This window comes from Balearica regulorum, chromosome 3 (assembly GCF_011004875.1).
Source record: "Balearica regulorum gibbericeps isolate bBalReg1 chromosome 3, bBalReg1.pri, whole genome shotgun sequence".
Taxonomy (NCBI): Eukaryota; Metazoa; Chordata; class Aves; order Gruiformes; family Gruidae; genus Balearica; species Balearica regulorum.
Window position 1 is genome coordinate 107,447,046 of NC_046186.1, and position 26,565 is coordinate 107,473,610.

Below are 26,565 nucleotides of genomic sequence, written 5' to 3' on the forward strand. Positions count from 1 at the left end.
TGATTTCTCATCTCACTGGACATTTTCACCTGCGCATAAGGTGAAGTTTTGTTTGTGATGTTAACATTGTGCAGCATGGCCTAAGATGTGAAAATGGAGAGGGCAGGATTTACTCTACTCCCTAGCTGGCTACTACATGAGATACTGACTCAGTGACCTGGCAACCTAAATGAGCAAAGCATTTGTCTGTCTACTGTTTTCATTCCTTGTCTTCAACTTGCTGAACTGCAGTCTCTTTCACCTTGAAGAAATCTCAATACTCCCACTGATGTGCATCCCTGAAAAAGCACAGCTGCCAGGTAGGCTGGGGTGACACTTGTCTTGATGTAGGTGTCACTCAACAGCCTGAAGTCCTATGGGAGGGGCCATGTGTTGGCATTTTCCTACATGATCCCTGTCACACCCACGCCTTCCCTCCTGTCTAATTGCATCTAGTCTCAAATGTGGCTTGGGCATATCTCTAGCATGTAAGACTGAAGCCAAGTCTGTGAACAAAAATGTAGTGGTAAGCCTGACTAATGAAATCCAAGCTTTTAATTGCTGGGAGATATGTGGCCTCCCTGCAGCATTTAGTGCCTTTGTTAGAAGCATGTGCAATTCAACAAGTTTGACGTTGTCGCCTTCTGACCACGCAGTTGCTGCTTGTGCGTATTGCTGTGTTTCCTCTTGCCGCTTTGTTGTTGCTTTTGGTTTCGATTGTTTTGGGGTTGTTTTGTTTGAAGTGTCTACTGTGCAACAAAGACTGGAGATGCATTCTGCCCACAGCGAGCGCGCAAGAAGCAGCACAGTCATAAAGAATGTACAAGAAATGGGACACTCCTTGCACAACCATGCAGTGCTTCCACGGCAGCTCTCATCGGATACTCAAGGTCTCATTCATAAAACCTAACTTCAGGCTCTTAAGGAAAGTCCCTCAGAAAGGAGTTAGTCTTTGCTAGAAATGCCATCTCCTCCTGGTTCAGAGAGAAAAGGACACATTTGCAATAGGAAGTGTCTCAGCAAGAGTTTTATAAACACTGCTGAAGCTGGGCCCACGTGGGTGAGTAGATGCAGCTGGGTCACAGCATGTCTGTCAGTCAGGAAAAGGAGCAGCAGTCTGCTCTCTCATGCCTCCTTTGCACCAGGTGCTAGTGAAGTCTCCTCCATGGGGCAATCGGATGAAGTTAGATGGACCATCTCTCTTTGAGTAAATGCACTCACTGACTGGACTCCAGCTCAAGGCCCACTGTCCTTGTAAAACAAAGTATTTGGAGGTCTCCCTGCCACTCCCAAACCAGTAAATTTCTCTCCTTTGTTCTTGCCTTCCTGGGTACTTCCAGTTAATCACAGTGTGTTTGCCTTCCTCTTCCTTGTAACTCAAACTGCTGAATATACAGTTATTTTTCTTTATTGTTTCCCTCAGTCCCTGGTCTCCCTGTTTCTGCATTAGAGAAGCTCCTTGGCAGCCACGGGAGGGCAGCAGGTCTATATGGACAAGTACCAGCCATTTTAATGTACTCTGGTGTGTGCCCCTTGTTTTTCAGTGAGGCTGAGGGCCCTGGAGTCTCCCTCGTGGCAGGGAGAAAGCAGGCACCACACACCCCAGCATGGCTGCAGTTTTGACACAGTACAGGAGAGGCTTTGAGTGAGAGTGGGCTCACACTGTACCAGAATCCATTTTAAAATAGCTGGTTTCAATGTGATGCCATGTTCAGCACTGCAGCTCTGGGTGAGGTGCTGCTGTTACCTTCCATGCTCTGTTTTGTTTGGGTCCCCCATTATTTTTTTTGAAAGCATTCAGCCCTAGTTTCAGTCCTACAAACCCCAAGCATAAGTCAGGGACTCCTCCGGACATTGCTAAATTAGATTTTCTTCTGAGCTTCTTCAAGAAGCAAAGGAATAATTATACTTACTGCTTTGTCATTCCTCCTCTCACTTGCAGCCTCCTGTTCTGTCCTAGCAGGTCTTGCTAATCTGGGGGGGGGGAAGCATCCTGTTGTCATTCCAGCTCTGGGGGAATTTGGGATCTAGCTAGATTATGCTGTCTGTGCCCTCAGGAGGACCAGGGACTATCTAGTTTTCTTGAACTGAGTTGTTTTATAAGAAAGCAGCCTAGACAAATGTGGTATCTTTGCCAGAACTTCTACCACACTATTCACGTGCTCCCTAACACACTGTTGCATCCCTCGTTGAATTTATCCTTGCTTCTCCTGCCCCCAGTAAGGGAAAGCGATGTGAGCTGTTCCTATTCTACAAACGTGAAATGGAGCAAGAGTGAGAGAGTAAACGCTGGGTTTAAGCTTGGTTATGTAAGAAACACCTGCACACATCAGATCAGGGCATCAAACAGGATCACACAAGTCACTATAGCTTCTTTTACATCTCCCCTTTGCTGCAGGTTTGCTATCATCCATCTTTTCCCACTTTAAATTCAAGACATTTGCCCTGAGCGCTCAAGGAGTTAAGTGAATATGAACTGTTATCTTCTCCTTCATACGACACATTTGTTTGACAGGTGCCCAAGAGCACAATTTGGGAGGTGTCAGTGCTCAGCACTATTTATGGCTCAGTATTAAAAAGATATAAATAAATAGAGACTTTGAAGTGGAACTAGCTAAGCTCCTTGATATAGAAACCTGAGACAGGTACAGGGCCAAGTAGTTGGAATGGAAGTTTTCCAAAACTGGGAACTGTTTGAATCCTATCAAATGCAGCCTGAACTAAGTGACAGCTCCCGAGTCCAACTCAGGATTAGATCTGTGCCGAAATAAATGGTGTGAAGCCTGGCAATCCTGAACTGCCTTGCAGGGCCTGAAGAATCAGAAGGGGGCAGAGTAGGAAAAGCATTGGGCCTATTTTCTCCTACATCATTGGTTTCTGTGATTTCAGGGAGACCTTGCTCACCCCAGTATAAAATGGGAGTAACTCCACAGCTTACTTGCATTTAAGCAGAGTAGGAACAATGTAAAAAAAAGAGTGTGAGAGCAAGTGTGGAAAACTGATCCAACCTTTTAACTTACGCCATGCCATCTTCAATCTTTACAAAGTTAAACATTAGCAATTACAATTCTCCCTGACTTGGCAGAGCTGCCATCTATTTATGAAAGAACCTGAGTCTTCCTTCAAAACTGGTGTAAGGCAAGCAAGATCTCTGGAGCTGAAGGTAGGTATTCAGGGTTATTTTTAAAGCTATCTATCCACAGCTTTGATATACCAACAGTCAGTAGCAGAAGACCAGTAGGGTAAACAATTATTCCAAGAGGAACCTCTTACTCTTTTGTCGTGTTGGACAACATATGCCCTCTCCAAATATGGCCTTTGTAATATTCTGGGAAGTTCAAACTGGAACTATTTTTGTTCTCCAAATATTGTGCTAATAGTCTTCCAGCAATGTTACGTGTAGTTTCCAAGAGCCATGAAAACTATTTGACTGTCTTCTTTAATGAGAAAAAAAATAATATCTGATTTCTGTCCCTATGTGATTTGGGTGGGCAAGCTAGGAACTGAAATTGCAAACACACTGAATGACTTCAGACAACTCGTGCCAATTCAAACTGTGGGTTGTGCAGAAAACTAATGGGGAATAGAAATCCAGCAAATGCATTTGGATAGAGAGGCTGTGGCTGGTCAGCCTAGGGAAGAATACGAGGTTAGAAAAACCAAAACATGCCTGAGCCATGGCTTAGGTTTACAAAAGAGGAGTGGGGTGCTGCCTGTTACGGCTGGGCAGCTGTAGCTTTAAAGACTGATTAAGGGGCCATAAAGCAATATCAAAGGCACCTTGCTACCGTTGTGTGTGTGCATGCTTTTCAGTGCCATCAGGAAACAGGCGTGCTGCTGCAGAGAACAGGGAGAACATACATCTTCCAGGAAAGGAACCATGTCTCCTACGCTGTGAAAGCAGGCCACCAGTTAAACTGAAGCGACAGTTGTCGAAGTGCATGGAGTGGATGGCACAGGACGTAGTCACTGTCCAGGCTTCATCATTAGATACTGTACTTAGTGGGATTGCTGTAGCAAAGGAACATATTTGTGCTCCCACCTTGGGCTCCTCCAGGCTAGAAATCTCGGAAGTGTCTGGGAGTTGATGGGAGAGTGAACCTGCACTGCTGGTTCTTGGCACCGCTGCGCCTGAAGGCAAGCTCTTTTCCCTGTGCACAGCTACAGAGCGTGCTGAAATTACTCTGCTGTGCAGTGTAAAGCACTTCTTTAGGAGTCAGGCTTCAAGAGCACAACAGAGCAGAAGAATGCTGTTAGCCCTATTTTACAGATAGGAGTTGAATAATTTGCTCAGGGTCAAATGAAGGTCTTTTAACCTGGATCTCTGGACCACCTCTTCATCAGTCATTCCTTCCAGAGGTTTGGATTAACTGCTGGCGTCTCCTCTAAGCTGTATTCAGATATGTGTCAGTAGGGTGTTCTGCCACCAATCAATCTCTCTCTCCAGGTATGCGGACACAGATGTAGATACTAGAAGTCAGATTACGCAGTCCTTCTCAACTGACCTCAGGAACTGGATCAATAGCCACAGCAAAGCAGAAAAAGGGTCAGTCCGCACCCAAAGGCAGCAATAATTCTGCTTTCCTCCTACTGCTAGAAGTAAATTGTCGGGACTATCTGCGAATCACCTTCAGGCAAGTGGATGGAGCTTATGAGTTTGTCCATTTGCCACACAGGCACTCAGAAAAACTCCACAGCTTTCCCTGCCTCACTCCCACACCTAGCTGCATGTTGGAACAGCGAGGCAAGAGGCCAGGAAGCCAGAACAAGGACCAGCTCTCAGGGCACTGAAAAAAAACCATGTTGTGTTGGGGACAATTCCAGCCTGGGGCAAGGTGGCTCACTGCTCTCCAGTGATGTGACACATGGCAACGCCATGCCAAAAGCTGGGGGCAATGGCTGAGTTTGGCAGCACACTCCCCATTAGCCAGCAGAGCAACCTATGATCACTAGCGTTAATTCTTAATTCCAGTAAAGTGTTCAGAAATAGCTCTGTTTCTCTCATATTCTCTGGCTCTAGCCTGCCTTCCCATTTAGAACAACTCTACGCAAACTGTTCCACACAACCCTTCTGTCCTTTGTAAAAAGCTCTTTAGAGCGGCTAAATGCAGGCAAAGGACTGGCTTCTGTTTGCCTAGCTTCAAAATTAATTTGCCATGTTTACCCAGGGGGTGAATGGCTTTGCTAGTTATCATCTGTAAAGTGAATCCTGGCTGGAAGCTATGCAGAACTGAGCCTTCCCACTATGCCTGTGCAGGATCGATTGCGGTACGTGTAATCAATCAGGTGGCAAGAGGAGAGGGCAAAGCACTCACCAAACTATGCAAGCAAATGCAATTTACAATGAGCAGAAACAACTGATCCATCTAGCCCAGAGATAAAGAAGAATAACAGACTGAATAATGTTTAACCAAGTCTCACAGATCTGGGGAGAAACAGAAATACCATATTCTTGAGGCACACAGCTGCTAATCAGACTGCTGGACTCTTCAACTTCATTTCATCCAAAATGGCTTTGATGATACCCATAAAAAGCACTGCTGCACAACAGAATTTGAACAGGCAAGTGTGATATTGTGAATGTTTTGCTAAGGTGGCAGGGGCGAGGTGCCTGTCCTTGCCCTACACTGTCCCACACGCTATCCAAAGACAAGGACTGGTATCACTTTCTTCCGTTTAGTGCTTCTATCTGTAGCCTCTCCACCTGGCACTGTCCTTCTCTCAACATACTGCACCCCCACAGGCTTGTCTCCAACTTTCCAAAGCACCCGGTACCCGCTCAGCACCCACGTGGCAAAGTTTGGAGGGAGCTGTGGGTGGTATGAACCACAACAGAGCATGGCGTGGTGGCATATGCCTGGTGTGCTGCACAACTTTTTGTAGCGATCCTGTCAGTTACGAACATGTTGGTAGCTGAGAAGAGAAATCCAGGCGGGCACCCTCTAAAATGCCTGAAGAGTAGACCTGCTACCTTTTCTCCAAATAATTATTAGAGATAATCCCAGTACTGGTGGGCCTGCGCCCACCTCCTATTAGAGTTTGGTCCTGTATAGTCAATGCCCTGGACCTGTGTAGCATGAGCCACGGACGCCCTGTCACGAGCCACTGCAGCCTGTTCTAGATAGATAATAACAGGAGACAAGAAATGCTCAAGTCTTAAGCTTTGCTACCAATGCCGGCCTCCCAAGCCTTTGTTGGTCTCTTCCCTGCAGACCCACGGAGATAATAAATCACCTCTGTGGTTTGACAGCCTTCACCTTTCCTTCCCCAAAGCAGCCCCTCTCTGGGTCACATGGAATGGGTGAGCGGTGTGAGCAGAGGCATGGATGCCCTGCTGTGAAGGCAGCTTTCTCAGCAAGGCAAAACCTAGGGCGCAAAGGGAACGGTTTTGTGTCTTCTTCCCCTTCCTTTTTTTCAACTAGGGGACAAGGCAGCCCTTCAGCAGTCCTCTCCCCTCCACAGAATGTGACGGCCACCCCTGCACACCTCCTCCCAGCCAGGGATCTCGGAGTCCTCCAGCAGCCCCTCTGGCACTCCCTGCCCTCTCCAGCTGTGCGCAGCGAGGCTGCTCGCCGAGCACCCTGGAAGGAAAATGGGAGTGGAAACTGCGAACTACCCATCCTGCTCCCTGCACTGTGTCTTCCTCTTGGACAGAAAACATTTGTCTTGAGAACTGCCACACTGTCTCCTTTTGACAGCACTAAATCATCTTAAAAATAAAAAGTGCTCACTGACTAACTGAAATGGAGCCTTATCTCCATCCCCTTGCAGTGAGGGGAGAGAGAAGGACAAGTGCAAAGAATGCCTGAGTGCTTTGGGATGAAAATATGCAGTTCAGGCATCAGAGTAGTCCTAAGCATTACAAAAATAGCTCATCATTTGGATCCCATGATGATACTGGACGTGCATCTACCACTGTCTGAGTCAGACAGATCTCATTTCTTTACAAGGCTGTTGCTCTCATTCTTGGCCATAAAGCCATGTAAATAACATACGGTACAAACAGCGTCACTGCAACCTGCCAAAGTTTTGAAATACCTACAAGTTAACTACTAAAACCAAGCCACCTGTCCAGTGACTTCTACTTGAGCTGTTCCAGTTCATCATCCCTATATTATTATAATATGTTGATGAACATCATAAATCTACGTAGTCAGATAAGATGTTCCTCCTGCCCTAGAGAAATTAACCTCTAAAGAAGATGAGTGAACACAAAGCAAACCCCCTCAAGAGGCAGCTTATCTGGGCCTCAGCGGTTGCCTGGAGAAGGAGGACTGAGAGAAACATTTCCAGAGCAGCTTTTGCTTTGTGGTTAGCTGTGTGAACACGGGAGAAGGATGGTGACGTAGATTTTATTGTGGTTGGAGAAACAGCTTGGGCCTGTCCTATGCAAGAGGATTTCTGAGTGTTCTCTGAATAGCCTGGATACTTGTCAACCTAACGACATGACCAATAGCTGCTTAATTGAGACTCCATTAACGCTTTTTTTCTGCAGGTTAGTTGTCTGCCTACTTATTTCCTGTTGCAGTGCAATGGAGCCCTTCTTACTGCAGGGCCCAAAGATCCTTCCGGGCTCTGGTTTTCTAACTTTTTTTGATTGTAGAAGTTTAGCCACTCTGGTCCATTCCTCTCCATATTCCTCTCTGGGAACTTGGCCCATTTTGTACGTGGCTTTAAAGAAGCCAAGTTCTTCAAAGCAGTCAGCACCAGAACTGCCAGAGCTTTTCTTGGGTGTTCCCTGGCACCTAGTACGTGCCGGGCTGCTGGGTGGTGAGTGAACACGCTCCTTTCGGAAAACAGCAAACAGGAGGAGGAAAGCAACCCCACCCAAAGGCTGACACTGACCCTGTTGGAAGTCACAAAGAGCCCTGGACTCGCTCTTCCCGGTCCCTTTCTTGCTGCTTTTACCCCAGACCCGCAGCAGAGCTCTTGATGCACCTCATGACATTGCATCATTAAGCTCTTCGTTATATAAGTATCAACAGGCAATATGAGGTGAAGATCTGATGGCACGGCTAAAGTGTCAGGACTTCCAACTGCTACAGCCAGCTTTCCCACTGACCTTGGCTAAGGTACTGACCTCTCTCTGACTTGCAAAATCAGGATATTTCAAGAATTAAATAATCTTCAACAAACCATTTTAATATCAGTAGAGAGAAGGTTCTGAGGAAGTGTGACTCATTATTTGTTATAATTTAAATTTATTAGAATTTCCATTATATTTATATATTGATAGATGTATCATTATAGTATTTATATCTGTAATTTATATTATTATAATCAAATTTATCACGTTTATTACTATTTAATAAAAGATTGATTTATATAATCCTCATAGGTATAAGATTCTTGCTAGAAATGCTCACATTTCTGTGTAAGGCAGCAAGTATGTTGAAATCTGACTGAACATAACACTACTGAACAAGATGTGAGAAGCAAATGACAGTTGTAATGCCAAAGATGTGTTGTGGCTGATTTCTTAATAATGTTCACTTCTTGTTCTTATAGGTAATCAAGAGACTCCTCAAAATCTGGGAACTTGCTTTTTCACAGGACTGCTCTTGGCTTGCTCTGTAAATTCAGATCTGCAAAAGATTGCAGATGTAGAGCACAAAAATTACATGAGATTTAGACACTGAAGTAAAAACTTAACCTGCAACAACCCCACTCTGCTGTCACATCACACTGGAGGCATTAAGGCATCAATGCATGCCAATGTTTAGGTTTTTACATAGAATTTGCTTAGGTTTCTTCTATCTACCCTGCTTGGAAGGGCTTTATCTGGCAAGTCTTTCCGTAGCACATGTAGCAGATCGGCTCCTACACAAACTCTGACAGTTGATTCAAAGCAGGGATGAGGCACTGTCACTGTGTCACTGCTGTTTTACGTACAATCCCTTGGTGGAGGGCACAAAACCAGAAAGGGGTGGCCTGGACTGATGCCTGCAGGATTCATGTCCACGTCTCCTGCCCCTGAGCAAGGCACACTTTGCACAAGGCCAGACTAAATTTGTCTGGGATTTGGATGGCATGGGGGAGTGCTCCATTCTTACTTCCTCTTGCTGAGCTTTCCCACTGTCTAGAGCATAATACTAAATAAGAAGAATATAAATAAGGCTGGAGAGAGGAGAAGGCAAGAGCATGCATAACGATTAGGGTCCCAATATGAGGGACTTCACAAGCAGAGAGGGAACCTGAATTTGGACCTCCCAAAGCCCCCATGGGAACTGCTAACCATGAGGCTGTCAACCACTGATAGTCCTTCTGAAGGAAAGGGTGACTCCTTGGTCTATTTTTCAAGTAAAGCACTCTGCCCCTTCTTTTTCGCAGGGTTCAGGGCTGTAAAGCTCATAATTGGTAGCACTAAACCAATCCCAAATATTGACAGTATTTTTTCTCTTTTACCATTTTTTCCTCCATTTTACAGGGAGATCTTGCATGGCTTCTTCTATGGAACAATTCTCCCAGTGCACTACATACACCATTGTCCTGGTTTCAGCTTGGCTAGAGTTAATTTTCTTCCCAGCAGCAGGTATAAAGCTGTGTTTTGGATTTAGGATGAGAAAAATGTTGATAACACCCTAATATTTCAGTTGTTGCCAAGCAGACAAGGGCTTTTCAGCTTCTCGTACTGCCCTGCCAATGAGAAGCTGAGGGGTTCCCAAGAAGCTGGGAGGGGACACAGCCAGGACAGCTGCCCCAAACTGGCCAAAGGGATATTCCATACCATATAACGTCATGCTCAGTATAGAACGGGGGGAGTTGGCTGGGAGGTGACATGGTTCAGGAACTAGCTGAGCATCAGTTCTGGGTAGTGAGAAACTGTACTGTGCATCACTTGGTTTGTATATTCTATTATCATTGTTATTGTTGTTGTTATTATCTTCTTCCGTTTTGGTTATTAAACTGTCTTTATCCAACCCACAAGTTTTACCTTTTTCTTTTCGATTTTCTCCCCCCATCCCACTGGGGTGGGCGGGGGGGGGAGTGAGTTGTTTTAGCTGCCTGCCGGGTTACACCATGACAACCACATTCACCTTTTCATTTAGGATTGTGGACACAACTAGGCAACCATCCCCACAAAAGTTAGCCTCTGGATTCTGGATTTTGAGTCCTGGTGTCCTGCCCCTAGTCCCCCCAAGAACTAAAAAGTAACAAAAAAGGGCATGAGGTGTCTGCTCCCAGCAGCTTCAGTCCAGCTTTCAACCCTACCTCTTTGCATTCCAAATTGGGTGGGAAAACAGACACTTCTCTCTTCCTCAGTCTAAGTATAGACAGAGCTAGCCTTGCGCTCAAGTTCAAGGGGTCTTTTAAGGCTGCAGAAAGCCTGGCAACAGAAGGTGTGATGCAAACTGAACAGCAGTGGCAGAAATACCCAATGGTTTACCACGTAGGAATAAAGGGAACCAGCCAGGCTTGTCTTTGAAAGATGGGGAGAGCTTTATCCTGTGCTTGTTCTGCCTACATCTCAAACTATGACAGCGTGCCCATGCAGAAACTCATGCAATTCTCCGTGCTCAGCATAGTGAGTAAGACATATTTCACAATTAATGCCAAGTTGACGCAAGCAAAGCGATGTTACACAGAAACTTAGAACTGACATCCAAATTCAGAACAGGAGTAGATAAAAGACTGTCCTTAGAAAAGTCTACTGAAACAGATCTCTTTCCAGATAAGGGTTAAGATGATCCTTCTTTGAGAGAAAATAGCATGGAATTAACCACAAATAGAACAGTTAATTCCTATGCAGTTCTGGGGGTGTCAGTATTGAAATTAAGAAAAATAGGCATTTTTTTTTTTGACAAAACTTTTCAAGGCTGGTATCTTATTGCAGCCATGTTTTTGCATCATCTTACATATCCAGTCTCCATCCCATTCTCAAACATGAGAAAGTGTCATGTTTGGCCTTTCCATTTCAGATATATTGTGTCTATGCACAGCCTATATGTAGAGCAATTAAGTCAATAATGTGTCTTCCCCAGGAAATTAGTTTTTTTAACCTTTCAAGTTCAAATCTAGCCTTTCCAATACTGACTGAGGCTTGCTTCCAATCCAGATAATGGCTGGGTGATGAGTTTTGCTAAATTTATTTGTAGCTGTCTGTTCAGTGCCTAGCAGAGACCTTCTCATGGCTTACCTGGAAAGCTGAGTGGGGCTTGGGTGGGAAGCATATATTTCAACTTTTTAAAATACATTTTTAATTTTTAAAATAAAAAAACCCATGAAGGAATATATGTCCTATTTGAACAATATTTTGTGTGTTAATAAATACGCATCAAATAACCTTTGATATGAGCAGCTGGAGATAAGGGATATAATTATCCCCCTTTACAGAAGGGGGGGAAGTTTGGTACTTGCAGGTTGGCAGTAGTATTCACCAAGGGGCTGCATAGAGTTAAATCCCTATACACACTTATCACAGACCATTTATCCAGTTTCCTTCTTCACAAATCCGCAGTATTCACAGCTCCCACTAACTTTGATATAGGTCCTTCAGAGCGGATTTAAGTGCTCTATTCAAGCTACCAGTTAGCTGAAAAGGCTGGCCAAAGTAAGCAGTTGACACTGCTGAAATTAAAGCTCAGGGCTGTTTGTTGGTCACTCCTATAAGTTACGCTACGACTAGAGGAGAATTATGAATCCTCTTTGTTTTAAGAAGAAATGAACTACTTAATCACCAAATCACCAAACCTCATAAAAATACACTTCTGCACTAATGCAGCCATGTGGCAAATGCACCATAAAGAATGTATTGTTATTTTTCAGACAGGAAAGTTGCTGACAGAGACAGGCGCTTACCAGAACATCCAGAAAAGCACAGAGCTAGCTGTTACTATTAGCCCCTTGCAGCATCTGTGAGACACCACATTGCTGGAACCAACCTGTAGGAAACAACGCGTAATTTTTATTCCTAACGTGCATACAAACATGCCACTTCCAACACAGGCGTGAGCAGTATCAACCGTAATTTTAAACCAAGGTTTTGAAAAATCACACTGGCATCCGCGTACAAAGGTGTCTCGGACGCGGAGCGCCACAAAATGGAGTTGCTCCCTTCGCTTAGGATGTGCCTGGTGGCTCCTAGGCACCGGGCTCCTGTGCAGCTCTTCGGATACACCGACGTCCCCGGAGCGCTGGCGGGACTGTCTGAGCAGCGACACCCCCTCTCCCCCCGCTCCCTTCTAAGGAGGGGGGTACGAGGGTACGAGAGCTGCCTACCCCCTACCCCCGCTCTTTCCCGCCGAGGGACCAACCTCCCCCGCCCGGCCGGGCCCGCGGCGGGACACCCCCGCCTCTGACTGGCACCCCCACCCGGGCCGGTCCCCATTCGTTACAGCAGCTCCGCAGCCCGGAGGGAGCCGGCCCACCACTGAAGGTAGGCGGCGGTGGCGGGGCTGTCGGGCTCCCCGCCCCCCCCCCCCCCGCGATGCCGGCGGGTCCCCGAGCGCCGCCCGGCCGGCCTCCCCCACACGCAGCACACGCACCTCACGCCTCGCCTCGCCTCGCCGCCCCCCCGCCCCCTCCGCCCCACAGCCGCCGCCGCACGGACCTGAGGGGCCTCACGTCCCTCTGCAGCCGCCGCGCGCGCCACCCCGGCCACCTCCCCGCCCCTCATTGGCCGGCGCCCCGCCCGAGCCCTCCTGCCATTGGCGGGAGCGCTGAGTGCACGGGCTCGACACGCTCCTCGGCGGCGGTTCCGCCGCGCTACGGGGCGGGGCCCGCGGAGGAGCCAATGGGAGCGCCGAGGGGGCGGGGCGTGAGGCCGGGCCTCGGCCGGGGGCGGCCGGGGCGGTAAACAAGCGCGCGGGCCCGGGCGGCGGGCGCGGAGCGGGGTAGCGGAGCGGGCAGGTGAGTGTCTGCGGTGGCGGCGGGGCCAAGCCGGTGGTCGCTAGCTAGGCTGTGCCGGTCCGGGCGCGCAGGCCGGGGCTGTGGGGAGCGGCCGGGGCTGCGGGGAGAAAGGGGCTGCGGGGTACCCGGTAGTGCAGTGCGATGCGATGCGATGGAACGGAACGGTGCGGTGCGGGGAGGGAGGTGGGCGGTGGCGGCGCTGCCGCGGGGAGGACGCCTGTGCCTGGCGGAGCGGCGAGGGACCCTCCTCGGCCCGGGGGTCACTCCGCTGGGGCCGCCGTTCCCCGTCGGGGACACGTGTGCGGGGTCGGGCGGGCAATGGCGGCGCCGTGCCGGTGGCGGCCCGAGCCCCGCGGTGCGGGGCACGGCCAGGAGCCGGCCGGTGCTGCGGCCTTCTCCGTGCCCTTGCCAGAGCGGTGGCTGGGGGAGGCCGCGTCGCTCGGAGGCGTCGCCGCGGGCGGTGAGCAGCGGGGCCGCGCCGCCGGGTCTGGCCTTGCGGGTCCCGGAGCCGCCCCGGCGACTGACCGAGCGGTCCGGGGCAGGCTCGGGCGCTTGTCACTGTGCCCGGTTGCCCAACGTGCGATCCAGGCCTTGTGCAACGGCTGGGTCCGGCTGCGGCGGGCGAGCTCGGGGTGGCAGCGGGGGCTGTCCGCGTCCCTGCGCCGCGGGGGGGGGACTCTGCGCCCCCCCCCCCCCCCCTTTCGGAGAGGGGACGATGCCCCTCCGCCGGCCCAGGCAGGTGCGCAGGATATTCTGTGCGCTCAACATAAACCCGCTTAGGGTGCGACGGGCTTTTCCGTGTCTGCCTTGCCACGGGCATCGCAGAAGCAGATGCAGGGTCTGGTGCTGTGCTGTGCGCGCTGGCTCTCCAGGCTGCTCCGGTTTGGAACCTCGCTTGGGTCTGTTGCCGGGACCGTTCTGTGCGTCTGGCTGAAGGTGGACATAAAATAAATCTGTTTTGAGCTGGCTTGTGGCTGAAATGAAGGGAAAGAAGCCATGAGAACTCTGGTTTGGGGAAAATAATCTTATTTTCTGTAAGCTAACAGGCTTGTAGAGTCTTTGTAACACAGTGATCGGGAATTAATAGGGGGATACTTAGTTTTAAACATGTACTGAACAAACTACCTATAAATAACTACAAATATAAAAGTTTGGGCTGTATAATGTTGTTTTCATAGTTACTGACCATCCTAATTTCTGCGGAACTCTAGTTTACGCCACAACACTATGTCTGATATCCCAACACGCTCATGTCCCACCCAGAAGGAATGTAGGTGGGGAACTTGTCTTCTGCATTCGTTCCGTGCAATGAAAATCCAAACTTTGTGCTCAGCATTATGAAAAATAAGCTAGGAAGTTATTCTTAATAAAAATGAAGCAAACTTTTTTTTTTTACTTAGGCAAACAAAACCATGAGAGGAAATAAAAGATTTTTCTTTCAATAGCCTGAAGTATTGTTTTTTTGAAAAGACTCAACCTAACAACTTTTGAACTTTATTTCCTGAGTTGCTTGTCTTTAAATTAGATTGCTTCACTGAACTGGAGTGTATGCAAAATAATTCTTAATGCAGAAGGATACTGGCCAAAGCCAACAGTAGCTCAGTAAAAGACTTCTGAAGGGATTTAGAAATTGCTCTGAGTTAAAGGCTGAAAGCAGATTGGCATTCAAACAGAATATTGGTGGTCTTGCATTTCTCTGCCCTGTAATAAGAACTTGTCTCTCCTTCATAGATCACTGGAAGGAAAAGTTTAGCTGCAGTTTGTGCGCTTATCAGTCTGCTTGCTCTTAGACCAGGAGACTTATTTCTGTATTTTGTAAATGCTTTTTCTTTGCTGTTAGTTAGCAATGACCTTGGTAACCTTGAATAAGATATGCTCAGAATAAACAGTTGTATGTTGTCCAGTCTTACTTAAGAGGGAGGAAAAAAAAATTGGTGACCTGCTGTGCTTTGACAGTGTCTCCCTCTTAAAAATAAAGTGGTGTGATAAGTAGAAGAAAAGGTCAGAAGGTGGGGAGAATTCCCTTACATGTTTACCGTCTGAGTGTTGATCACCTTGTTTTGTTGCTGTCAAGGAGAATTCTATGCTATGCGATGCAGCTCTGGTTATTTCATTTGTGATATTTAGAGCAAGTTAATAATAGCTCATATTGCATCCATGCAGCAAGAACAGAACTTTTTTTGGTTTCTAGTCCTCCAGTAGTCCTTTTACAGGCAAGTGGTGGTCTGTTGTTTCACACCCGGTTTGTTGGGTTGTATTATTTTTTTCTAGAAACTGAGAGGGAAGAGGGACAGGAGCTGAATTCCTGCTTTCTGATTTCCCTTTATATTAAACTGGTTGGTTGGTGACAGAGGGTTTGGGTTTTTTTGTAGGTGAAGATTGATTTGGTTTTGCTGTGTGGTTGGTGGTTTGGTTGGTTGTTTTTTTTTTTCCTTCTCCTATTGTTCTAACAAGAATCTCGGGTTGGCATGTGTCTCATGGTCTTTTATCTTGTGTGTCAGTGTGCATGGTATAGCTTGCTTGGTCCAGCTGGCTTGCTAAATGCATCTCAGGACTGAGCTTTTGATGCATGAATAAGCATTTCTTTTATTCCTTAAATGCATCTGTACTGATGGGTGAACAGTTCAGCTTAGGATGTCTGCAGCAATATTTAGATATCCTATCTCCTCTGTGTGTGTAGGTTTCCTGGCTTTCTCCCTCTAAAACTGTCTAAGAAAGGAGTCTGGAAGAGGAGGCTTTTTGACTTACTGAGCTGTGTGTTCTGGGGCAGAGCACCTCTAGAAGAGTAGCTTCCCTCTCTCTTGTTTTATAAAAGTGCTTAAAGTGCTGCCTGTTCTGGGAGTGTGTGCTTTCCTTCAGTACCTGAAAAAGAAAAGTTATTCGTATATGGAGCCAAAATGTGAGCTAACAGTAAAGCTCAGTAGTATGAGGGAGGGAGTTCACTCAGTGTCTGCTTTCCCACCCAGCAGCGAAAGCTCATTTTATTGACACGTGCCTATCTTTACATTCAAAGATGTTCCCCATTTTTTTAGAAGCCACTTGCTTTGTTCCCTCCTCCTCCTCCCCCCCCCCCCCGCCTTGTCCCCCCCTGCCTTGGTCCATTGCAGTAGATGACAAAGTTAAACCTCTCTAAGCTGGTGAGAAAGACCAAGAAACAACAGTTGTGTTTCTGCACCTTATTTTAATGGCTTTTGTGACCTTATTTTATGGCTTTTGTGTTTTCTCAGTCAGGAGAGGTGTAGAGCTAGATGAAGCATCTTATGTTCTTAGACATTCAGTATCTGAATTGTTCTAAGTGCTTCTTACAGCGAGGAAATAACACTAGTTGCTTTGAAAAACTTAGCTGTCAATCCGTGGAGTTGACTTCTAGAAACTTTACAGATTTATATGCCTGCTTAAACAAGTCTACACACATATACAGAGTTAAATAAGTTGTTTGGATTTTTTTTTTTTTCTGGAAACTGCATAAGACTGTGGTTTTTTTAAAGACTATGCAGATTCTGTATGTACAGACACCACGAAAGATGATCTGCTTGTGGTCTAGGTGGCCCTAGAGCTGTTCTGTGTTGTGCAGGTGATAGCTTCCACTTACAACATTCTCTTACTTTGTTTGTTTTGCCTCTACAGTTTGTCCTGGTTTTCTGTGTTAGATCTTTATATAGCCCTTTCATTGCTACTCACGTCTCCTTTTTCACCAGTTGCACGCTTTGGTTTTTCTGGATGTGCTGAGCAACTGTACTGTAAAAAGGCTTAACGTATTCTGAAACGTCACAGCTCTTCTACTGTCTGAATTGTGCCATTTGGGAGTATTAAATCCTCGTCTTAGTCTGATACGGTCAAAGTGCTCATCAAGGGAATAATCGGGACTAGGAAAGAAATGGAAGGGAGAATGCCTGGGCAGTAAGCTGCAAGCGGATTGAGTGTTTCTTTTGGAGAACTCTTCTAAAATTGGTAAGAATTTTATATTGCATAGCAAAGCTTTGTGCAGCATGGTCGTTCAGAAGTCACTCTGGGAAATTTGGGATTTTCAAAGGGACCTATGTAAGCTGCTTGAAACTTTGGCTCTTCTAGTTTGGAAAAGCAATATGTTTATTCTATGTTATATAGACTATGATTTCATAAAATCTATCCAGAGAGAGCATAAATAATTGTAGATTACAGATTCTGTATCAGGTATGAGAGCTTGCAGATTAGGTTTAGTAGTAAGTTATGGGAAATATTGAGCTCATTACTGTTATTTACCCTAGTGTCAAAAATACCATGTGTGGCTAGTAGGAGCTGACACAAATAACTTGTCTGAGGACTGTGGCAGAGCTGTAATGCAGGAGCTGTAGGTTCTGACAGACCGTGGTCCCCCTCAACACAGAGATCAATTTATGTAATCTTGAAGTAGTCTTTTTTCCCCTATGGTCCTCTTCTTGCATCTTATTTTTTCTCTTCTTACAGGGAGGTTTTAGCACAGCCAGAAAAAAGAAAGCTCCTGTAGCTGGGACGTTAGTATGTAAGGGGGCTATGAATAGACTAGGATGTGTTGCAAGTTACTAAATTTGAACTTAACCCTAGCTTCCAGGGCAAGGTTGAAAGTCATGGTATCTGTATAGACATGTATGCCTGCAGGATCAATAGTGGGGGGCTGTGGTGTTTGACCTGCTGTTCACGATGATAACAGAAGGGTTATGCTCACCATGTGAGCAGAGGATGTTTGTATGCCACCCGGAGAGACATGACGTGCATAGGGTACCTCTTACTGACTTTGTAACGTAGTGACTCAAGACATAGTCTGCCTGCTTCTGTGCTGGTGTACAAAAAGGATAATAAGCAAAATATCTTTGTATACCTGAGGAAGACAGATGTACAGTACAGTTACAGGGTGTGTCTAGTTTTCCAGAAGCTTATAGTTAGGAAGGTTCTGACTAGAAACCATTGCTGGTGTGGCATTTAATCATTTGGATATGACTGTTAATAATATACTGTTAAGATGGTCAGCAAACTGCCCATAAATCCTTGTTTCTTTTTCTTAGGTATAGGTTGTGTGCTGTAAGGATCAGTGTACTCTGGAGAGAGCTGTGATTCTGTTCCCAACCACATCACTGACATGTGGTGTAACTTTGGGTGGATTACTTGTTCTCTTCCCTCTAAAGTTGAGACCTTTGATATCAGTCTGCTTTCTGTAGCTTTTTGAGATCCATGAGTGAAGAGTGATGTGTGTTGAAATGCAAGAGGAAGAGCTGCTGTTTTTCTCATTAATTTTGTCTTAAGTAATGGTGTATTTGAGTCTAAAGGAATCTGCACTTGTTTGAGGCATAGCTTTTTATTGGTCTCCAATTCCTAAATTGGACTCGGTGTGCTTTCAGAAAGTTAAAACTTCCAATAAAAACAATTACAGCATAACAGTGTGTGCAAAAAAAAAAAAAAAAAAAAAAAATTGCAAACTGATAACCTCCCTCATACTCTCCATTCCAGCTCAGAGCATGAGGCCAGTGGGGAGCTCTGTGGGGAGCTCTGTTGGTTCCCTGGGCAGAGCTTAACGCTGCAGAGCTGTGCATCAGACGGGGAGCTGAGCTTTAGTGGTCTCTTCTGCCCTAACTGGTGAAGTGACTCTGCAAGAGCTGCTCTGCGAACCCGTGGGGAGATGTTTGTAATGTTTAGTTTTTTGTTTGAAGCACAATGTTTGGATTTGATCAGTGCAGAGCTTTAGTGTAACCTTTTTATAAATACTGCTGGTTAGAATTCTTCCATACGGATGTGGGGGATTTATCTTTTAAAGTGATGCTGCATGCTAACACTGACAGAGGGGTGACTTGGAACTAGTGAACTGTGCTTTCACATCAGCTTCCTATAAAAACAAATAAAGGTATAAATTCAGCTTGTAGTAATTCTGTTTCTTACGTATATGCTTCAAATATGGCATCTGCCTGAACCTCAGATTAATCTATGTGTTTTGTGGTTATGCTCCATTTTATTTTAATATTCTGTTGTCCTTGCTGGATGAAAGACCACGTGTATAGGAAGTAACTTTAGTTGCAGAATTATCAGAATTATTCATGGCTTTTGAAGCACATAGAGGATGCAGTGCAACGGCTTGTTCTAAGTACCGCCCAATGCATAAACAGACCAACACTCTTGGGTTTTCCTTGTCCTCTTTTATTCTTCCTCCCTTTCTTCTTGGTAACATAGATAATACAAAGATAGGATGTTAGGTATAAATACAACTCCGAACTGGATTGGCCCAATGGCCCAAATCTTTGTTGCCCAAATAGTACATTTTAAAGGCCTGCAAATGAGGTAAATGAAACATGTTTTGTCCCCCGACTGCAAATATATATTTCCCAGGAGAAGGCACGGAATTCATTCTCAAGGAGAAAGTGAGTGAGCGGTAGCCTTACAATCACGATTGATTCTGATCTACCTCTGGTGTAATGGGATACAACGCGTGCCCGGGACAGAATTTATTAGTGTGTTGTGTCAAGCCGTATCGGCAGAGGAAGTGGCCTGTGATGAGGGAACGCGCTCTCCCACTAGGATCTTAATTGTGAGTGAATTATTTCTAGATCTGTGGCCAGGGTAGAAAGAGACTCTGTTAATTCCAGGCACGTGGGCTGTGACTACGCTTTCGCCATGTCCCCAGACGTTGTCCAGAAAGAAGTAAATAGAGCCATCAGTCCAGAGCATTCACTTTGCATTGATGTATCTGTGCCTAAAATAAAGCAGACTGTGCTTACTTTTAAAGTGCCCAAAGCATTCTTTTCACTCTTATGTCGTGTGTCAAGCCATTTATGGGGAAAATTGTTCATACTGGGTTTTGAACTAGCTGTCATTTGCCAAAAATGACCGCTAAGCCTCTGAATTTTGGTGGAAAGGTGCATTTGTCTGCCAAGCAGCTCACTTTTATCAGCGCGTGTACCGCTCTTACGATGATTAGAGAGCAAACAAGTTCCGCCTGCCCTTCAAAGGTGTTTGCTTTAAATGGCATTGGCAAACGGCTGCGTGCAAGGGCAGTTTGAAAGCAGCTTTCAGAGACTTGATGAATTCAGTTTAAGGAGGCTCGAATCAAAGCCACAGGGCAGGACTCAAATGCAGGAGTCCTTGGTTCTGTTGCAGGTCAGGTCTTTAAAGACATTTCTTTTGGAGCTTGAATGTGTGGGAGATGTGGGAAAGGGGAAGAATGAAGGATAAGCAAGGTAGATCTTCAGTTCGATTTAAAGGACAATGACAACTTTCTCCTTTTGAAAATGCAGTTTGTTCTGTGCCCTGCATGGTTAAAATTTGGGTCAGCTGCAACCCAAGGAATCCAATTAATGAAAATATGCCTAGGCGGGGGCCTGGAAATCTGGTATCAAAGGAACCGGTGGGGAGGTGTTTGATGGAACTGAAAAAGGCCATGAGTGAAAGGATCGCGTGAAAGGGTTGGTATGGCAACACATGCAGAAAGAAATGGAAAAAACCTGTAAAAGATCAGTTACAAAACAGATTAATGAATAATACTTATTTTGAAGTTAGTCTACTGCTGGTGTATGGCCACAGAACAAATGTGCTGAGTACTTGGTCATCTGTATCTTGTTTGTAGTGTTTATTATTTTTATTTCATACTCTAGCCGCGCTCACTCTGGTGGTGTGGGTGGCTGTAACACTGATTCCAGGGTTGTAGTCCTTGTCTAGATACAAGTAAGATAACAGTGATTGTGGTAATGGATAATAGGAAGGGGGGGGAAGGCATGGAGACTGTTTGTTTTCTTTGGCAGTGTGTTATTTAATTATCTGCCTTACTACCTGTCCAGCCTAATATTTTTTCATTTTTGTCTCCTTTAAAAGAAAAGTTGGAGATAAAGGCGGCAGCTAAAACTTCTGCAGACCTGATATGGGGAATATGGGCTACTGTAAAACTGCTGGGGTTTTGGTGGGGTTTTTTGGTTGGTGGGTTTGTTGTGGTTTTTTTAATTATTATTCAATAGTAGATGAACTTCTTTCTTGAGTGGATAGCAAAACTGTTGATGGTAGATGTAATTCCCTTACATTGAAAGAGGCTGTGTTGTCATGCACAGAAAACTTTCAGAAATATTTCTGGTATATTTCTGTATGATTAGAAGGCAACTTGTGTTTAAACTTGGTCAGTCCTATATATAAATATGTGTGTATGTATACGCATGTGTATGTGTATATATGAGTATGGTTTTTGACTGTACAAGCATCTGGAAAAAAGCACATGGAGACAGAAGCTGGTGTGTGTGTCTGTAGGAGTACATGTTAGCATGTGGAAAAGAAGGGGATTGAATGGAGGGATGTGTTTTGAAAACAGTACAAATGTAAGAATTTATCTGTTGCCTGTTGTGAGGCTTTGTGTTTCTGTTATTGGCCTCTCTGGCCACTATTGAGTGTCTCACTATACTTGCTTAATCCTTCAGTCCAGCAGTCTGGTGTGTTGAAGGGAGGCAATGCACTGCAGTTAGTCATTAGAGGACAGTGGCTTGTGAGGCAGGTGGTCGTTGCACATGGGAGCATCCCAATCACCGACTTGGTTTTGTTGTTACAACAATCTGGTGTGATGTCAGGAGATGGTTTACCTACCAGTGTGGCATCTACTCAAGCCTCTCTGCCTGCTGCATGGACCTTGTCTGGTGTCTGAGGATGACTTGGCTCTAGCCTCCTCCTGCTAGGAGGTGTGGGTGTTTTCCAGATTCATTCAACTCAGAAGTTTACTGAGCAAAAACAGTGCCACTGCCTGTTCTTGGAAAATAGCTCATGATTGACATTTGTCAGCCCTCTTTAATTCGGCTTAGCAGGCACTCTGACAGCTTGTGTAGACATGACCACCTTGTCCATACTCCGTGCCGGCAGTGCCCTACTTTGCTAGCGCTACATAATGAGTCCTCAGGAGATCAGTCAAGTGTGATACAGACTTTTTACACTCGGACCAATTCTATTTGAAACCACTCCTTAAATCTCTTTTTGATAGAGCTTGCTTATGCTGTTTGTTTATTGATTTAGTTGTGGTATGAACAGAACTTGTTGTAGGGGAGGGGGAAAAAAAAAAATCCCTTGCTCACTGTCTGCACTGGGTATTAACACAAGTGTACTGTTGGGGATATGTACCAGTCGTCTTGGAAGTGTGTACTTCTGCTTTCAGTTTTCGTGTCTCTTGCCCTTGCTTGTGCTTATTGCATTTTCATTGAAGAAAAAAAATAATTTTTGTAATCTCAGTTATTTTTTTTGTGTGTAGTCTTTTTCCTTCCTGATTATCTAGCATGTATTTTCCTTCATGCTTTCCTCTTCTGGTTGTGATAACCTTGTTAGTGTCTGCTTTCTCTGTCTGTCCCAGGACAATTAACCAATGTGTCCAGCTAAATGTAGGATCTACAAAACTAGATAACCTGGGATTTTCCACTTGAGGAAAATGCCTCCAATATTGGTTCAGTTCTCATTGCCCTTATTAGCTCCCACTTTCATATTGCTTGGTGATGGGTACAGACATTACCTGAATGTTTTCTTGCTCCTGATGCCTATTGCCAAAGGATTAATCATTGCAGTATAGTTATTTTTGTTTCCTCTGCTTTTTCCTGACCATGCTTTGTTAGAGGCAAGGACTTGGTATACAAAAGATGAGGAACTGGAAGGAGATGGCTTACCGATACAATTCTGTTAAAAAGCAGGAGTATGATCTTGCTCCTGAAAATACGTTCGTCCTTCTCAGCCTTTATTTGTTGACTCTTCTTGGTTTGACCTCTGAAGTCCTTCTTGAGCCATGCCTTGCCTTTGTGCTTGTACTGTGGCTTCCATTTGGGTCTGTGAGCTGCCTGCCGAGAAGCTGAAATATCACGGAAAACAGCGAGTTAGTTGCCTGTAGGCTTGTATTTGCTACACAGAGGTCTGTATTTCAGCAAGGTGCTGGGGTAAATGGCCTGTTACAATAGCCTGTCCTTTGGCAGCGCTGTACAGGAGCGTGTTGCTGATGCTTCTGAGCTCACAAGGCACTTGTGTGGTACCTGGGTGGTTATAACCGCTGTGCAGAGCAAAGCGGGGGTGATAGCATGGAAGTCAGAAGGATATCAGCAGCAATGTGCCCAGTACTGTCTTTTATAGCCAAATCTGTAAGGGGTGATTGGTCCTCTTTGCTTGCTGATATATTTAGCAATGAGGGGTCGAGTACCCATTGCACAACGTATGTTTTCCATTTGTGGTTCCGTTACTGTCCCTGCAATTTTGTTGGAAGATTTTTTTTTTTAAATGCACATCTAGTGTGTAACAACTGTCACTTCAAGATAAATCCTTCAGCTGTTTTTGGGTGAAAGGATGATACGGTTTTAGTATTGTTAGTTAAAAAGAATCCATGTTAAAAGTAGATGTTTGTGTTGTCTGAGTGTACATTGATCCATATTGCATTATCTTTTGTTGCCCTTCCTGGGAGGGGAATGAACTTTTCACATGCAAGCTTTCCTGTGCTTCTCGAGACTACAAAAGGACTGGTTTCTTAGTAGTGGCAACCTTTGAACAGTCTCATTTCAGCTAGGACAGTATTGTGGTGTTGGTTGGTTTCTTTGCCCAGCTCTGAATTGCAAGGACTGCCCGCAAATGCTTTGAGTGAGATCATGTGGAAATTTCCAGTGTGAAGATGGGAAGGTGTGTGTGTGTGTGTGTGTGTGTGGAAAAAAAACCTCCTGGTGACAGAGTACATTTCCGTACCTGACAGGCAGCTTTCAAGTTTAACAGTAGGTTATACAATGTTAAACCCAAACCTAGTCATTAAACTCTGGAGAGATTTAGAAGTAACACATCTTACAGATCTATCTTATGGATAGATCTTACAAAGATAACCACGGAATAATGATCTAGGTAGGCTTGATTTTTATTTTTACAGCTAACCAATTAAGCCCAGATTCGTTGTGAGACTTGACTGTCCTAACAACTGTACTTAAAGCATATAAGGTATAATACTTCCTGGCTGCAGCGGTTGTTCCTGATTTTGATCACTGATTAACAGCTGTTGAACAAATATTCCGGTACCCAGGGTTTACCCTGCATTTGCATAATAATGTTTCTGAAATTCAGCTGTAGTAATCCCTACGTCTCCTGTGACTTGCAGCAAAATTGTGTTCTTATCCAGAAATTTAGCTCTAGCAGTCTGTACTTCTCTGGCATGACTGATACAGCAGACAGATTTGTGAGATGAGCTTTGTGTTTCCTGAGAAAGTAACTGGATCCAATTGTTTGTGATTTGCAGCAGGGCATAATGCGGTGCGTGCTGTTGACTCAGGATCACTTGTACCACTGCAGTGTATTAACGTTTCTAGTTGTAGTGCATGTATGGGTGTTACCTTCCAAAAATGAATTGGTACCTGTGTACCTGCCTAGGAAATAACTTAAATATGTAGCCGTAGATTAGTGCTTGGTATGTATTGCAGCCAGAACATTTTTTTTTTCTCTAAATCATTATAGAGAATGCTGTAAGGGTAAGGTTGAACTTAAAGGCATGCAGTTGGCACAAGATGTTATCTTCTGTGTCAATAGAGGTGGGAGGACGTGCAGATGAGCCAGCCCCGGAACTGTGACCCTCACTGCGCTGTAAAGATGTGGGAGATGAGTGAAATTAACTGGATGAAAATCTCCCTTGAAAATGGTTTTGGCATCCCGGCCACTCCTGATTTTCTTCTATGTGAACCACAGTGATGTAGGAGAACCGGTGTCCTAAGCCTGAGCTTGGTTCTAGGCTGAGACAGAGGAGTTGGTGGAACTTGTATTTCTCAGACACGCTCTGTCCTGCATCCTACAGTGCCCAGTTTGTATTTGAAGACACTGAAATTGCACAAAGTGTTATGAATCTCACATGAAGTGCCTCCTGAACAGGAAGGGGGACTGAGTAAAAAATTTAGCACTGTAGTGCAGTATTTAGCAAATGCTGTGGTAGGTAGGTGTTCTCAGCATACTTAAGCTTCCAATTAAAAGTAGCACAGTGAGCTAGAAGTCAAGGGCTGAGCAGACTACCCTTGGAGGACAGGCAGAGCTTGCTCTTTGATGTGGGGGTGAAGAAATTTGGCTATGTAAAATGAGCAGGCATAGCTCCTGGGCAGGAATGGGATGTGAGTGTTGTCAGTGCACTTCATCCGTGCTATCAGGCACTGAGAATGTGTTCCAGGGCCTGATAATAATTAAAGGTGAAATGCTAATGCTTTTAATCCTTTTTAAATATTTGGAAGGAGTCAAGACCATCTTTGCAGTGTTACTGACATATACCTGTCTTTGCTTCCTCTGGTCAATGGTAATGTGAATATTTGTGTGGAGTCCTGGATCGCTATCCTAACTCATGAACAGTCATAAGGAGAGTTCTTGCTTTGCATGGTAAAGACAGCTAACTAGCTGTCATTCGAGCTTTCCTGTGTGCTATCTGAGCCACAAACAAGTTCCCGTGGTGGCTGGTTGCCAAAGCAAAAAGAGATTGTCTGGGATATGCTACTGGCTCTTAGGTGACTTGAAACTGGTTGCAAAATTGTTGCTTGACCTTTTTCTTTTTTTTTCCTCTCTTTCTTCATCTTTCAGCACAGAAAGACAGCAGTCATGGCGGGTGATGCCATCATGGTCATGAAAGGCTTGACAAAGCTTAGTAAAGCGGTCCTAGAAACCCAGGCAGGGCAGCTTCGGCAGGTGCTCCTTGGGGGTGATGCAGTTACCATTGCAAGGACTCTCCAGGCCACTGCTGAAGAACAGTTCAGTTCTGCCTTGGGAAAAATGCAGGTAAGCAAAGCTCTTTGTGCACAGTCTAGTCTGATGTTTTGCTTTTCCTCCAGGCACTTTTTGGTTTTGTTGTGAGACTGGCTAGGAACTCGCATCATGAACTAGAACCTAGATCTGAAGCAGTGGATTGATAAAACAGATGTTGCAATGCTCTGGGAATTCTCCAGGATTTCTGTGGTGTGCAGTAGGTGCTTGGACAGGAATGGGAGGGGAATGTTACTGCAGACTGTTTCTGTTTCCATTACTGAGTGCTGAAAATGAAGAGCACTCTGTTCACCTCATCTTGTCAAAGATCAAGCTCTCCCTTAAGATTGGCCAGCAGCTTTGTTATTTAAAGTCTCCTTTAAACTTCAGTCATTGATTACCTCTCCTTTGACTAATTGAATGAGTTCTTCTGGAGTGAATTGGATTTATCTCAGTGCTGCTTCCTTTCATGACAGAATAGGTGCACGTGATATTTTTCAGAATGGCTCAGGGTCAGGTGTTTGCATGTTCATCACTTACAGCCCAGGCTGGATTTTCGGAACTGATTTTCAAATGAGGAACATGAGGAAAGCCAGACTCTCTCTCTTTTTTTTTTTTTTTTTTTTTTAGCAGCAGCTTTTGTCAGCAGACATGGGGATGGATTTCTAAGAGGTTCACATTTGCCACCTCTTGAAAACATAGAGCTTGTCTGAGGAAAAGAATTTCTCTTAATCAAAAATTATCATCCTTTAGAAAGACAGTGTAGCTCAGATCATTTTTGAAGCAGAAGTTAATGAGTGAGGTTTTGATGGGTTTTATGCAATAAGCTTAGACTATGATGGTGGTCTATAGCTTCAGTCCTAGAATCTGGGCCTGACTTCCCTTGGTTCTATTTAAGCTTGCAATAGAAATACCCGAAGTGTGTTTGTTTATGGGGATAGCACTTTGTCTTGCCTTTGTCCTCCTTTTCCATCCAAGAAGAGAGGGAGATGCTGTTCTCCTGTGCCTGTTTCTCTGCACAAGAGAGGCCCCCTGAGCACACCTGCAGAA

The 26,565-nt window shown here is 45.3% G+C and overlaps 1 protein-coding gene and 1 long non-coding RNA gene across 3 annotated transcripts in view; one reads left to right on the forward strand and one right to left on the reverse strand.

The window, feature by feature from the left end:
* The window catches only part of LOC142601126 (uncharacterized), a 29,947-nt gene extending 17,324 nt beyond the window's left edge, over positions 1-12,623 (reverse strand). The window contains exons 1-3 of the long non-coding RNA XR_012834730.1: positions 12,530-12,623; positions 11,779-11,861; positions 1,893-1,953 (exon numbers count right to left, since the gene is read on the reverse strand). This is a non-coding gene — a long non-coding RNA (uncharacterized LOC142601126). The remainder of the gene's footprint in view (positions 1-1,892; positions 1,954-11,778; positions 11,862-12,529) is intronic.
* Positions 12,624-12,731: 108 nt separating this feature from the next.
* The window catches only part of COQ8A (coenzyme Q8A), a 47,701-nt gene continuing 33,867 nt past the window's right edge, over positions 12,732-26,565 (forward strand). Inside the window, exons 1-2 of one of the 2 annotated variants that reach the window (XM_075749404.1) lie at positions 12,732-12,828; positions 25,357-25,551. In XM_075749404.1, coding sequence (XP_075605519.1) covers positions 25,375-25,551 — 177 coding nt within the window. In that variant the 5' untranslated portion in view covers positions 12,732-12,828; positions 25,357-25,374. Of the gene's footprint in view, positions 12,829-16,602; positions 16,780-25,356; positions 25,552-26,565 lie in introns of those variants that run through there. The other variant, XM_075749405.1, reaches the window with a different exon arrangement.